This window comes from Oncorhynchus gorbuscha, linkage group LG10 (assembly GCF_021184085.1).
Source record: "Oncorhynchus gorbuscha isolate QuinsamMale2020 ecotype Even-year linkage group LG10, OgorEven_v1.0, whole genome shotgun sequence".
In the NCBI taxonomy this organism is placed as follows: Eukaryota; Metazoa; Chordata; class Actinopteri; order Salmoniformes; family Salmonidae; genus Oncorhynchus; species Oncorhynchus gorbuscha.
This window is the reverse complement of record NC_060182.1, coordinates 30908190-30923988: the sequence shown is the minus strand read 5'-3', so window position 1 is coordinate 30923988 and position 15799 is coordinate 30908190. Positions and strand designations below refer to the sequence as shown.

Here is a 15799-nt window from a genome sequence, read left to right as displayed (position 1 = left end):
ACCAATAGGAAGCTCTACCAAATAACTTACGTTCATTTTGGGAGAATCACAATTAGCACACTGCTCGCGTCCTCTCTCATTGTCTCCTTCTCAACACCTATCGGAGAAGGTCAGCAGGGAGATACCTCTGGCTTTCGCATCCAATGGGTTTTGAGAAGGTAGCCAGGAGAAAGGACTCCTGGAGAATGCAATTGATATTCTCACTTTATCTTGGAGGTCCTGAATTTCCGACATGACTTGGACGCAGCATTGGTTTGTTTGTCTGAGGTCAATAGGCCTACCATCTAGATGCCAGTAGGGGGTGCTCTATGATACATTTTGCTACTCTGCATTTACACACTGAAAATAAATATCCACATATTTGAATAGTAATCACAATTCTTTATTCTTTCAAAAGAAACAAACCTCACAGTGTCTAACTAGTATACCATATGAACAACCCCTTATCAATAGAATAGAATGTGCTTGATTTGTAAATAATGACCAGTAGTATCTAAATGGTCCTCTTTGTCTAATTTATTTATGTATGTTTCACTATTTGCATCTCTCAAAGAGGAGTTGGTTAATGGGAATAGTGTAATCACCAGTGACAAGTCTAAGGAGGTATAGCTACAGTCAGGTAAATGAGATAATAAAGTGCATCTGTCCATAGAAAAGTTCATCTATGTAGAATAGATGGTATAGTAGGGGATTTTTGTTAGTGTCCCATCATTACCCTGAAAGAGATTCAAGGGAAAATGTTATTGACGTTAAGGATACAATCAAGATCATCAGTTCTAACAATCCAAACCAGATGACTGAAGAGTTTTGCATCGTCCATTCTCAACAGGATATATGCCATCAGGGGTTGGCCCTTCCGGTGTCCATTATAGCCCTTTATATCTCAAGTAGTATACAAACTGCCTGACGATCCCTAATCAGGCCATGTTCTCTTGAAGTAGTGTGGGACTAAAGGGTTCGATCCTTCCAGGCTCCTGATTCTGAAGGAATCTAATCTAGAAACAAGATCTAAATTCTGGAGCCTATGCTGTGCCAGTGCATTGCAAAGATCAGTCTTTAACACATTTCACTGTAATGATTAAAGATAGATGATAAAATGAAATCTTAGTCTGATTTCCCTTCCACTTATATCTTCAATCAATATAGTGAACTGTGTTAAAAGGATCTTTGCAATTGACTAAGACCAATTCACCAACCCCGAATGACACGAGACATAATATAGCCATCTCCATCCCCTGACAGAAAACAGCTTGTGATTGGTACTATGATCTCAATAGGATCTTTACATGACTCTGAGCTATGAGGATGGCCATTCAAAGAGATATGGTTCATGCGTTTAGGGTATAACATATAGCTAACTATTGTTGACGACAGCGATCATCTGTAATATTAGCATCTGAGCTAATATTACATATAGAAATTAGTATAATAGAACAGTATAATGATGGTGACAAGGAAATGTACTGTAACAAAGGGATGTTTAATGATTTCTTTGGACAATGAAATGTACATGTCTGCAGTTGATGTATTACAAATAAACAAAATAATTAACATCCTGGTACTGCATCAGCTGCTTTCCCAGTTCTTCTAATTCTCTCTATTCTTTGACATTATGAGATAAAAATACAAAACTGACTGTGGATCAGATCAGCACATTGGGAGCAGCCATGTGACAAAGTTGTTGACCATTTAGGGGGGGAGAGCCAGCTCTTCAAGGGGACAAGTAGTACTGAGATCCTGAAATTGCAGATGATCCATTTCTAAATTCCAAATCAATCCCTCACATAGGTGTATGTATGCATAACATCACATTACCTTTGATCAGAGGTGATTTGCTTCGGTTAGACTGGGTGGAATTTCTTGCACCATAGTGCTTTATTTAACTAGGCAAGTCAGCTAAGAACAAAATTCTTATTTACAATGACGGCCTACAACCTGTCCTATAGTTTCAGATCTACAGAAGTGCCTTGGCTAGGGGCTTGATTTGGAATTCAGAGAATGAGTGGAACGTTAAGATTCATTTGTGAAAATTAACTTTCATGTTACGAGAAATGCAAAGCTGAAAGCTCATTTACATGCATGTTATAGTCCTACGATAGTGGGAATAAGCCTGTTTCAGTGATGGTGAAATGTTTCTCTTGAAAAGGCATTTAATTCCACACCATCTCAGTACAATGATCAATCCTGTGCAGCACCATCAACTCTCCAAACCCAGAAAATACCAATAACCATTATAGCACAGGTCAAACAAATTCAAAACAGGTCACATGAAATGTCTCATACAAAATAAAATGCTTAAAAATAATGTACCCTAGTCCCTGAATCTCCTCAATGTGCATTTGTCTGTATAAAGAAATGAAAGGTCAAGCTGCCAGACACCAATATGACTACAATAATTCAGCTGGAGCTTAGTCTGAAACACGTCAACAAAACAGGAATAGTACTTGACCAGACACCAATACTTTGAATCGGACCTTTTGAATGCAGATGGGTGATACTTACGCAAATACATTTCTTTATAATGTATGGTATGTATTCATTCTTTTGGATCATTATTCTATCAGACGGTTTGAGTTAAGGCTTTGACCAATCAAGTGGTGGTTATTAATGGGGTATGATGACCAAAGTGCTGTTGGTTTGAATGTTGGTGTGTTAAGTGACTGAGTGCTCACCCTGAGAAAACTCAGCCCAGTCAGAAAACAACCCCTAGTCTAAGAATTAGACTGGAGGAAGCAGTATCGTGGATTGCACGACTAGGTACACTCATTACATATCGTTTGGCTTTACCTATCGCTTCAGATGTGGGAAAAAAACGGAACGTTTAGAGGCTAGGGGTTGTTTTTTTTTTTGACTGGACATCAGAATCATTTTTAACATTGCCATCTCAAAATGTCCAATTTTACTTATACTAGTTGTCTCCCGAAACCACTTGCAGAGCTCTGGCCTATGCAGGTGTAAATAAATCAGTCTTTGTAATCAGGGAAGACAGGGAGCTTATAATCAATTCCCCTTTCTGATTCAAATTGAAGCAATGCTGCTTGGGAGTCCCTGTAAAGGAGGTTGAGTGTGAAACTGGGAATGTAATAAATAGAGATACACATGGTCCCCTGCACCAAATAAGTAGCCAGAATAAACAGGGAAACAGAAGGGCGCTGACTTGATCTGGGGTAAACAGTTGGAGTGGAGGTGCAGTCAACAAGTTATTTTCAATGCATTTTACATTCCTACTGTAGCACACATCAACTGGCCATAGTAATCTCTTCTTCCCTAAAAGGGCATATAAGACAAAACATGAGTCTGCACAGACGCTGACAGACAGCACAGTGTGTGTTTATGAGCGAGAGTTAATGATTGCATCATGTGCAAATATCATCATGACAGTATATGTACCTGTTCTATAAAAAAATAACATAGTACTGAACACTGGACCTTGTCTAACAAACAATCTGGTAAAGAACATTTAAAAAAAAGACCCATCCTACTAATAGCCAGAGTGTGAGATAGATCTAATGCTACGGTCTTCCTCTGGTCTTCTGACTGTGTCCTACCTCTGTACACGACAACCCCATCATCTCATATAGATTTGATTCCGTACACAGTAAAGCTTGCCGTCCACAACCAATGCAATGGCAGCCTAATACAAAGTGAGAAGAGGAAGACTGTGTGTGGACCGTGAGTGAGTACACCTGTGTGTATCCTGAGTGTGGTGGTCCGTAGCTCGTAAACGAGAGAGCCCAGCCCAGCTCGCAGACTCAGAAGCAGTGAGGGGGTGAGAAGAGAGTAAACTTCTGGGATACCAAGATTCTTAAGCTCACAGGGAATAAGAATGTCCTTTTATCCAAGATTCTTCTTGATATAGTTTAGGAGAAAACAATATTTAATATAATATTAATAACAATAGTACTAAATGTCTGTTCAGGTCTCTGTCTCCATGGCAGCCAGGAAGGAAAAAGTTTTGCATTGTTCTGCATTTTTTGCGGTCCTGTGCTCTCGTCCTATCGGACGCTGCGCTGCAATTAGGGGACCAACCTCTGCGCCTCTGGGTGTTTCTCTACTGTGTTTGAGACTGTTCCTTCATGGGGAGCAAGGTGTGTGTGTGTTCACTAGTGTGTGTGTGTTTGTGGCTGTTCCTTAAATGTGGGGGGAGCAGGGTGCCAATGGTGGTCCGTTCTCAGAGGCGTGTCTGGGCCTCGGGGACGTAGATCTCAATGCTGTCTGAGCTTTCCGTGGCAGAGTTCTGTCGTACGGACGCCGCACGTTTGGCCGCCATCAGGCGTTTCCTGGCCTCCTGCCGCTGCTTGTCCACCGCCGAATCTATGCTCCGGTCCTTCCCAGGGCTCAGCTTGGGCTTGGATGTCTTCTTTGGCACAACGGGGGGTGCAGGCTTCTTCTCTTCCTGACGACGAGAGAGAGATTAGGATGAAGAGATGTTGCAAAGCAAACCCATTAAGAATATATGTTAGGATGTAAACAGGATCTATTGAGGTGATATGTTGTGTAATTCCAATACCTTCTCCGGCAGCTGCCAGTTGTTGGCCTTGAGTTGCCAGAGCTCATCAAACTTGACACTAATGTCCTCTACAGAGAGCTGCAGGAGGTCCCAGAACCCTGCCAGGTCCTGAGCTGTGGGCTGAGGGTTGGCATTCACATTCTAACCGACAGGAAGAAGAACAGCACAGGTTTAAAATGTGAAAGGCTGATTGGCTTGTCTAGACACAGTGACATTACATAACAGGAGAAATGTACAGCTGGTGTAGTGTGGCTAGATGGTACCTGTACTTTCCATAATTATTGTATGTGCTTATCATTTTCAAAAATATATATTTTGAGTACAAGGAAAATGGTATGGTGTTTAGTAGTGTCTTGCAAGCACATGTGGGCTCGGCACCAGTAGGTGTATGACACTTAAATAAATCATATAAAATGAATTATAACATTCACTTTCTGGAAGATTTAGCACCAATGAGTAATTTGTTATAGAGATGGGTGTGTTGCCTCATTGCCAGGGGGAGCTATTAAACTCAACCTCTGCATGCCGAGACTCAAAACAGCGTATTGAAATATACCAGATTAACAGGGATTTTGAAAGGGTTAGTGCCACTCACAAGGTTCTCGTCACATAGTCCTCTGAACTGCTGGAACTTCTGGGCTATGAGGAGTTGGGCACTGCCCACTGCACTGCGGACCGTGCCCATCACTACACAGATAACAGCCAGTCAGCAATCCCAACCTCAACAACATGCAGGTAGTTAAACATTATTCAAATGGGCACAGACACCAATATTTAGTGAATTCATCTAGTTTATGAGGATAAGGAAAACGGTATGGTTATGTGACCCTCATTTGACATGAATACTGGTCCTCAGCTACCCTTTTCAATTCAGTGTGGAATTTACATTGCTGGGGACATTATCCTTTTTTAAAGGACCTTATACACTGTTAAACTTCAGTCTTAACATTTGCATAATAAAGTAAGTCTATACAGTCGTGGCCAAAAGTCTTGAGAATGACACAAATATTAATTTTCACAAAGTCTGCTGCCTCAGTTTGTTTGATGGCAATTTGCATATACTCCAGAATGTTATGAAGAATGATTAGATGAATTGCAATTAACTTGCAAAGTCCCTCTTTGCCATGCAAATGAACTGAATCCCCAAAAACATTTCCACTGCATTTCAGCCCTGCCACAAAAGGACCAGCTGACATCATGTCAGTGATTATCTCGTTAACACAGGTGTGAGTGTTGACGAGGACAAGGCTGGAGATCACTCTGTTAAGCTGATTGAGTTCAAATAACAAACTGGAAGCTTGAAAAGGAGGGTGGTGCTTGGAATCATTGTTCTTCCTCTGTCAATCATGGTTACCTGCAAGGAAACACGTGCCGTCATCATTGCTTTGCACAAAAAGGCACAGATATTGCTGCCAGTAGGATAGCACCGAAATCAACCATTTATCGGAACTTCAAGAACTTCAAGGAGAGCGGTTCAATTGTTGTGGAGAATGCTTTAGGATGCCCAATAAAGTCCAGCAAGCACCAGGACCGTCTCCTAAAATTGATTCAGCAGGCAGGTGTGAGTGCAGCTGCACGCACAGTGAGAAGACTTTTGGAGGATAGCCTGGTGTCAAGAAGGGCAGCAAAGAAGCCACTTCTCTCCAGGAAAAACATCAGGGACAGAATGATATTCTGCAAAAGGTACAGGGATTGGAGAGCTGAGGACGGGTAAAGTAATTTTCTCTGATGAATCCCATTTCCGATTGTTTGGGACATCCGTAAAAAAAGCTTGTCCGGAGAAGACAAGGTGAGCGCTACCATCAGTCCTGTGACATGCCAACGGTAAAGCATCCTGACACCATTCATGTGTGGGGTTGCTTCACAGCCAAGGGAGTGGGCTCACTCACAATGTTGCCTAAGAACACAGCCATGAATAAAGAATGATACCAACACATCCTCCGAGAGCAACTTCTCCCAACCATCCAGGAACAGTTTGGTGATGAACAATGCCTTTTCCAGCATGATGGAGCACCTTGCCATAAGGCAAAAGTGATAACTAAGTGGCTCGGGAAACAAAACATAAATATTTTTGGTACATGGTCAGGAAACTCCCCAGACATTGAGAACTTGTGGTCAATTCTCAAGAGGCGTGTGGACAAACTCCAAGCATTGATTATGCAAGAATGGGCTGCCATAAATCAGGATGTGGCCCAGAAGTTAATTGACAGCATGCCAGGGCGGATTGCAGAGATCTTGAAAAAGGGTCAACACTGCAAATATTGACTCTGCATCAACTTCACGTAATTGTCAATAAAAGCCTTTGACACTTATGAAATGCTTGTAATTATATTTCAGTATTCCATAGTAACATCTGACAAAAATATCTAAAGACACTGAGGCAGCAGACTTTGTGAAAATTAATATGAGTCATTCTCAAAACTTTTGGCCACAACTATACAGTACAGGTCCAGTGAGAAAATAGCTGATGAACAATCTGATGTGGGAGTCAATAGTGTTCATTACACAATCATTAAATACCCGCAATACAGGTGGAGGAATATTATCTGCCTGCCTGAGACAGATCATAGGAAGATCAAAGAGATTCAATTAATGTCTACAGTAGCTCTAGAAGACTGGAGGGAAGCTCCGATCCACTAGATAATGAGCAGCGTTAGCTGCTAACCATTAGCATGCCCTGCCCTGGCATCTCCAATCGCTAACAGCAGACAGGAGCTGATAAGGACAGTCTGTTGTCTTAGTGTTTCAGAGACGAGGAGGACATATTTTCAATGCCAAATCCATGTTAGAGAACTGATAGATTCTCTAATTTTGTTTAGTCAAATACTACTATTGAACTGATTTGGTCTACTGTATACAGTGTGTATGATTGACTGTCTCTTACTCTCTGAAAGCCCCTGTATTCCTATCAGAGTGAGTATAGTATGTGTCTTATACATTTAGCTAGTTAAGAGTATGGTGTACTGTGTGTCTCGTACCCTCCTCTGAGATGTCCTTGTCTTTGGTCTCCTGCTCCATCTGTTGACACCAGCCTTCCATGCGTGCCGTCTCAGCCTGTAGAAGTTTGAGAAACCAGTTGCCGTCCCGGAGGCAGGTGCTGGGTGCAGCTGCATCTCCCTGGGCACTGCCGTTTCCACCCACCAAGCTGGGGTCCGGAGGAGGCAGGAAGGAGGGATCCAAGGTCAGGTCCAGGCTCTCTGGGAGGGAGGCGGATGCTCTAGCCGGGAAAGAGGGATGTTTAGGGGGCTGCTGCACCACCGCGCACTCCTTACCATTGGAAGCAGTGGGGTCGGGGTCTAGTGGCTGGCTGTTGCAGTGGACTGTACAGTTGTTTTCTGAGGTAGGGACATCTTGTTTAGAGTCTTGAGGCTCTGTCTCTGTCTCCTGTCTGGAGGCCATGCTGCTGGCCCGGCTGAGTCTGGACGGACACACACGGATTAGTATTGGTGCAGGTCGGAGATCATTTACTGTGGATGTAGAAAAGGTCCACCTTGGGGACTGACGACCAACACATCACTGCGGCACCTCTGACCGCACGGTGTTCCAGAGAATACAGGAGCACTGAGGGCTTGATTCTACTAGATCCGCACTAGCAGACATTGGCATAGTGGTTGTTTTGCCGGTGTCTGAGGTGGAACTATATTTCTATGTAGCCTACACTTTCTGCTTCTGAACTTCTTACTGGGCGTGGCGTCGTGACAATGATCACAAGAGCAGCAGCTCGTCAATTTGACAGCTCCAATGCAGTTACACCTCCGACAACACCAAAACATCAGCCATGCGGGTGCCGGCTATCGCCTGTTAATGCTTGATGTCATTAAATCTAGGTCTCAGTCATACACGCACACAAATTAGAGGTTGACCGATTAATCAGAATGGCTGATTAATTAGGGCCGATTTCAAGTTTTCATAACAATCGGAAATCGGTATTTTAGTGCGACGATTTGCCGTTTTACTTTTACACCTTTATTTAACTAGGCAAGTCAGTTAACACATTCTTATTTTCAATGACTGCTTAGGAACAGTGGGTTAACTGCCTTGTTCAGGGGCAGAACATATTTTCACCTTGTCAGCTCGGGGGATCCAATCTTGCAACCTTAACTAGTCCAACGCAATAACGACCTGCCTCTCTCTCGTTGCACTCCACAAGGAGTTACGCGAATACAGTAAGCCAAGGTAAGTTGCTAGCTAGCATTAAACTTATCTTATAAAAAACAATCATAATCACATGGTTGATGATATTACTAGATATTATCTAGAGTGTTCTGCGTAGCATATAATCTGACTGAACATACAAGTATCTGACTGAACGGTGGTAGGCAGAAGCAGGCGCGTAAACATTCATTCAAACATCACTTTTGTGCGTTTTGCCAGCAGCTCTTCGTTGTGCGTCAAGCATTACGCTGTTTAGGACTTCAAGCCTATCAACTCCAGAGATGAGGCTCGTGTAACCGAAGTGAAATGGCTAGCTAGTTAGTGCGCGCTAATTGTCGATGTGTTCCTGGTTCGAGCCCAGGGAGGAGCGAGGAGAGGGGCGGAAGCTATACTGTTACACTGGCAATACTAAAGTGCCTATAAGAACATCCAATAGTCAAAGGTTAATGAAATACAAATGGTATAGAGGGAAATAGTCCTATAATTCCTATAATAACCACAACCTAAAACTTCTTACCTGGGAATATTGAAGACTCATGTTAAAAGGAACCACCAGCTTTCATATGTTCTCATGTTCTGAGCAAGGAACTTAAACGTTAGCTTTCTTACATGGCACATATTTTACATGGAACATATTGCACTTACTTTCTTCTCCAACACTTTGTTTTTGCATTATTTAAACCAAATTAAACATGTTTCATTATTTACTTGAGGCTAAATTGATTTTATTGATGTATTATATTAAGTTAAAATAAGTGTTCGTTCAGTATTGTTGTAATTGTCATTATTACAAATAAATAAAAATTGGCCGACTAATCGGCATTGGCTTTTATGGCCCTCCAATAATCGGTATCGGCGTTGAAAAATCCTATTCGGTCGACCTCTACTCTGTATCCCAAATAAATAGACCAAGGACAGTTATGAAGCAAATACCTAGGTCAGACTTCCTCTCCCAATGACAGGCATACACAGTAAGCCATCATTATGAAGGGGAGTTTGACTGACAGGTATAGGACATGAGGGGCAGCAGGTAGCCTAGTGGTTAGAGCGTTTGGCCAGTTGGGCCGAAAGGTTGCTGGATCGAATCCCTGAACAAGGCAGTTGGCCTACCGGGGAACAGTGGGTTGTCATTGTAAATATGAATTTGTTCTTAACTGACTTTCCTAGTTAAATAAACTAAATAAAAATGAGAGGAGCTGAAAGCACATTGTCCGTCTCTTTGCCTTTCCAGTAAACGCAGAAAAGGCAAGACGTGCGAAAGAGAGCACGTGAGAAAATTAAGATGACTATTACACAAGTGGCTCTGAACAGCAGATTGAGATAATAGCTAAACAGCAACAACTTACGGCCTGCCGTTCTCCACCTGCACTCCAATAGACTGGAACTTGGTCGAGGGAGGCGGTTGATCCTCTCTCTGGATTGGCTGAACACAATCCACCTACAAGTCAACCACTACAATGAATGAGTCATTCTACACACCCTCTGTGTAGCAGCACATTACAGTAAGTCAGACATTCAACCCGAACACCCCGGTCTTGCCAATTTAGAAAATTGATTCCTGGGCTCACCTGGATGCCGATAGAGGAGAGCTTCCTTTTGGTGGGAACAGGCTCTGGTAGGGTCAGGGACTGGTCTGGGGTGAGGCTGGGGCCTGGGTTTAGGGTATCATTCTGGGGCTGGACCTGGGGCGAAGACTGGGTGGTGATGGAGGAGGGTGGTGGGTGGGAGTCCCTCGGGGCAGGGACAGGGGCAGCGACGGGGGCTGGGGGCTTTGAGCCCTTGGCCAGGCTGCCTGTACGCAGGCTGCAGAGGCTGTCGGAAGAGTTGCTGCTGCGTCCTGATTGGCTGTTGGCCTCGCCACGGTGGTCCTGTTGGTCCAGGTATGTGTCCTGGGCCGACTCAGTGCTGCTCTGCACCGTCACAGAGATGTAGGGCGTGGAGGTAGTGCGCGGAGGGACCGGCGGGGGAGCCTTCTTACAGGAGCTGTTTACACAAGTCGGCAGTGCTGGGAAGAGAAGGGGCAGAAGGACCATTCTGTGAAACCTGAACCAGGACAAAGCAGGAAATTCCAGTAGCGCCAACTGAGCCACCACACCAGCTAAATGGAACTGTAAAAGGCATCCTGAGTAGAGGATTATCGCTGAAATCAAACCACTGCAAAAAGAGCAGCACGCTCAAAAGTTTTAAAAAACTAAAAACATTACCAATTTTCCTATGCCTAACACACACACACACACACACACACACACACACACACACACACACACACACACACACACACACACACACACACACACACACACACACACACACACACACACACACACACACACACACACACACACACACACACACACACACACACACACACACACTGTTTCCTGTCATCCTGCGGTTTCAGTTCCATTGACGTCAGTCTATACCTATGGGAGTCCCTTACCTGCCTAGTTACCAAATCATGTTAATTCTCATGGGACTATAGACGTGGTGGTTGTTTGGCAACAAAACCGACACGTGAGCAACTATGGGAAAAAACAGACGGGGTTGGCTTACACGTAAACCATATTTTTTTTATCAAAATGTTCTTTGAAAAGAAATACATATGAACAATGAGCATTTAGGGCTGGGCGGTAAACTGTATTTTACTACATTGAACAAAAAGTAGAACGCAACATGTAACCATTTCTAAGATTTTACTGAAAAATCAGTAAATTGAAATAAATTCAGTTGGCCCTAAATATAGGATTTCACATTACTGTGCAGGAGCGCAGCCATAGATGGGTCTTTGAGGGCATAGGCCCATCCACTTGGGAGCAAAGCCCACCCACTGGGGAGCCAGGCCCAGCCAATCAGAATGAGTTTTTCCCCACAAAAATGCCTTTATTACAGACATTCTTCTTAGCACCCCACCCCACCCTCCCCCTTCTGATGATCCCACAGGTGAAGAAGCTGGATGTGGAGGTCCTGGGATGACATGGTTACACGTGGTCTGCTGTTGTGAGGCCAGTTGGACAAACGGCCAAATTCTCTAAAATGACATTGGAGGTGGCTTTTGGTACTGAATTGAACATTTGATTATCTGGAAACAGTGCTGGTTGGTATTCCCACAGTCAGCATGCCAATTGCACACTCCCTCAAAGACCTGAGACATCTCTGGCATCGTGTTGCGTGACAAACCTGCACATTTTAGAGTGGTGTTTTGTTGTCCCCAGCAAAAGGTGCACCTGTGTAATGATCATGCCGTTAAAAAAATCATAAAATGTTCACCAACAGCTATTTAAACAGCTGTTTGAGTGGGATCTGATTAAAGGCCGATCAAATAGGGCCGATTTCAAGTTTTCATAATCGGTATTTTTGGACAACGATTATGGCCGATTACATTGCAATCCACGAGGAAACTGCGTGGCAGGCTGACCACCTGTTACGCGAGTGCAGCAAGGAGCCAAGGTAAGTTGCTAGCTAGCATTAAACATATCTTACATCTTAAACATATCTTATAAAAAAGCAATCATTAGTTAACTACACATGGTTTATGATATTACTAGGTTAACTAGCTTGTCCTGCATTGCATATAGTCAATGCGGTGGCTGTTAATTTATCATCGAATCACAGCCTACGTCAACTTCGCCAGACGGGTGAGGATTTAACAAAAGCACATTGCTGAAAAAAAGCACAATCTTTGCACAAATGTACCTAACCATAAACATCAATGCCTTTCTTAAAATCAATACACAGAAGTATATATTTTTTAAACCTGCATATTTAGTTCAGAAATTCATGTTAGCAGGCAATATTAACTTCTTATGGCTGGGTGCAGTATTGAGTAGTTGGATGAATACGGTGCCCAGAGTAAACTGCCTGCTACTCAGTCCCAGTTGCTAATATATGCATATGATTAGTATATTTGGATAGAAAACACTGACGTTTCTAAAACTGTTTGAATGATGTCTGTGTAAAACAGAAAAAATCCAACCAGGAAATCTGAGGTTAGTTGTTTTTCAACTCATTCCCTTATTGAAGATAGTGGGATATTGGTCATGTTGCACTTCCTACGACTTCCACTAGATGTCAGTCTTTAGAACCTTGTTTGATGCTTCTACTGTGAAGTGGGGGCGAATGAGAGGGGAATGAGTCAAGAGGTCTGGCAGAATGCCTTGAGCTCGTGACGCTCGTTCACGTGAGAGTGAGCTCTGTTCCATTGCTTTTCTACAGACAAAGGAATTCTCCGGTTGGAACATTATTGAAGATTTATGTTTGATTTATGTTAAAAACATCCTAAAGATTGATTCTATACTTCATTTGACATGTTTCTACGGACTGTAGCAGAACTTTTTGACATTTCACATGCTCCTAGTGAACTCGCTTCTTGAGTTTGGATTTGTTTACCGAATGGGCTAACAAAACAAACATTTATTGTGGAACTGGGATTCTGCATTCTGATGAATATCATCAAAGATAAGTCAATATTTATAATGTCATTTCTGACTTCTGTTGACTGCACAATGTGGAGGATATCTTTTTGGTTTGTTTGGGCTCTGAGCGCCATACTCAGATTATTGCATGGTATGCTTTTTCCATATAGCTTTTTTGAAATCTGACACATCGGTTGGATTAAATTCTTAGGGCTGAGATCCCGCTAAGGGGATCGATATGACAACAACCAGAGAAAGTGCAGGGCGCCAAATTCAAAACAACAGGAAATCCCATAATTAAAATTCCCCAAACATACATGTATTTCACACCATTTTAAAGATACACTTCTTGTTAATCCCTACCACAGTGTCAAATTTCAAATAGGCTTTACGGCAAAAGCACTACAAACAATTATGTTAGGTCAGAGCCAAGTCACAGAAAAACACAGCCATGTTTCCAGCCAAAGAGTGGAGTCACAAAAATCAGAAATAGAGAGAGAATTTATCAATAACCTTTGATCTTCATCAGATGACACTCATAGGACTTCATGTTACACAATACATGTGTTTTGTTCGATAAAGTTCATATTTATATAAAATAATCTCAGTATACATTGGCGCGTTACGTTCACTAGTTCCAAAAACATCCGGTGATTTTGCAGAGAGCCACGTCAATTTACAGAAATACTCATCATAAATGTTGATGAAGATACAAGTATTATACATGGAACTTTAGATACACTTCTCCTTAACTAGGAAAATTGTGTCACTTCTCTTACGTTCAGTGCAAGCAGAGTCAGGGTATATGCAACAATTTGGGCCGCCTGGCTCGTTGTGAACTAATTTGCCACATTTTTACATAATTATGACATAACAGGTTGTGCAATGTAACAGCAATATTTAGACTTAGGGATGCCACCCGTTCTATAAAATACGGAACGTTTCCGTATTTCACTGAAAGAATAAACATTTTATTTTCTAAATTAGTTTCCGGATTTGACCATATTAACGACCAAAGGCTCGTATTTCTGTGTTTATTATATTATAATTAAGTCTATGATTTGATATAGCAGACTGAGCGGTGGTAGGCAGCAGCAGGCTCATAAGCATTCATTCAAACAGTACTTTCCTGCGTTTGCCAGCAGCTCTTAGCAATGCTTGATCACAACGCTGTTTTTGACTTCAAGCCTATCAACTCCTGAGATTAGGCTGGCAATACGAAAGTGCCTATTAGAACAGCCAATAGTCAAAGGTATATGAAATACAAATGGTATAGAGACGTGTCATAATTCCTAAAATAACTACAAACAAGAACATCTTAACTGGGAATATTTACCACCAGCTTTCATATGTTCTGAGCAAGGAAATTAAACGTTAGCTTTTTAACATGGCACATATTGCACTTGAACTTTTTTCTCCAACACTGTGTTTTGCATTATTTAAACCAAATTGAGCATATTTCATTATTTATTTGAGACTAAATAGATGTATGTATTATATTAAGTTAAAATAAGTGTTATTGTTAATTCAGTAGTGTTAATTGTCATTATTACAAATAAATATACATTTGAAGTCAGAAGTTTACATACACCTTGGCCAAATACATTTAAACTTAGTTTCACAATTCCTGACATTTAATCGTTGTAAAAACTCCCTGTCTTAGGTCAGTTAGGATCACCACTTTATTTTAAGAATGTGAAATGTCAGAATAATAGTAGAGAGAATTATTTAATTAAGATTCTTTCTTTCATCACATTCCTAGTGGGTCAGAAGTTTACATACACTCAATTAGTATTTGGTAGCATTGTCTTAAAATTGTTTAACTTGGGCCAAACGCGTCGGGTAGCCGTCCACAAGCTTCCCACGATGAGTTGCGTGAATTTTGGCCCATTCCTCCTGACAGAGCTGGTGTTCCCGAGTCAGGTTTGTAGGCCTCCTTGCTCACACACGCTTTTTCAGTTCTGCCCACAAATGTTCTATAGGATTGATGTCAGGACTTTGTGATGGCCACTTCAATACCTTGACTTTGTTGTCCTTAAGCCACTTTGCCACAACTTTGGAAGTATGCTTGGGGTCATTGTCCATTTGGAAGACCCATTTGCAACCAAGCTTTAAATTCATGACTGATGTCTTGAGATGTTGCTTCAATATATCCACATAATTTTCATCCCTCATGATGCAATCTATTTTGTGAAATGCACCAGTCCCTCCTGCAGCAAAGCACCTCCACAACATGATGCTGTCACCCCCATGCTTCACGGTTGGGATGGTGTTCTTTGGCTTGCAAGCCTCCCCATTTTTCCTCCAAACATAACGATGGTCATTATGGCCAAACAGTTCTATATTTGTTTCATGAGACCAGAGGACATTTCTCCAAAAAGTATGATCTTTGTCCCCATGTGCAGTTGCAAACAGTAGTCTGGCTTATTATGGCGGTTTTGGAGCAGTGGCTTCTTCCTTGCTGAGCGGCCTTTCAGGTTATGTCAATATGGGACTCGTTTTACTGTGGATATAGATACTTTTGTACCTGTTTCGTGCAACATCTTCACAAGGTTCTTTGCTGTTGTTCTGGGATTGATTTGCACTTTTCGCACCAAAGTACGTTCATCTCTATGAGACAGAACGCGTCTCCTTCCTGAGCGGTATGACAGATGCATGGTCCCATGGTGTTATACTTGCGTACTATTGTTTGTACAGATGAACGTGATACCTTCAGGCGTTT

At 42.2% G+C, this 15799-nt stretch overlaps 1 protein-coding gene across 1 annotated transcript in view; it reads right to left on the bottom strand.

Moving 5' to 3' along the window:
* Positions 1-1461: 1461 nt before the first annotated feature.
* The window catches only part of LOC124045861 (disks large-associated protein 4-like), a 34620-nt gene continuing 20282 nt past the window's right edge, over positions 1462-15799 (bottom strand). Inside the window, exons 5-10 of the mRNA XM_046365600.1 lie at positions 10234-10670; positions 10012-10103; positions 7489-7928; positions 5106-5197; positions 4511-4651; positions 1462-4396 (exon numbers count right to left, since the gene is read on the bottom strand). Of these exons, the coding sequence (XP_046221556.1) occupies positions 4172-4396; positions 4511-4651; positions 5106-5197; positions 7489-7928; positions 10012-10103; positions 10234-10670 (1427 nt within the window). The 3' untranslated portion in view covers positions 1462-4171. The remainder of the gene's footprint in view (positions 4397-4510; positions 4652-5105; positions 5198-7488; positions 7929-10011; positions 10104-10233; positions 10671-15799) is intronic.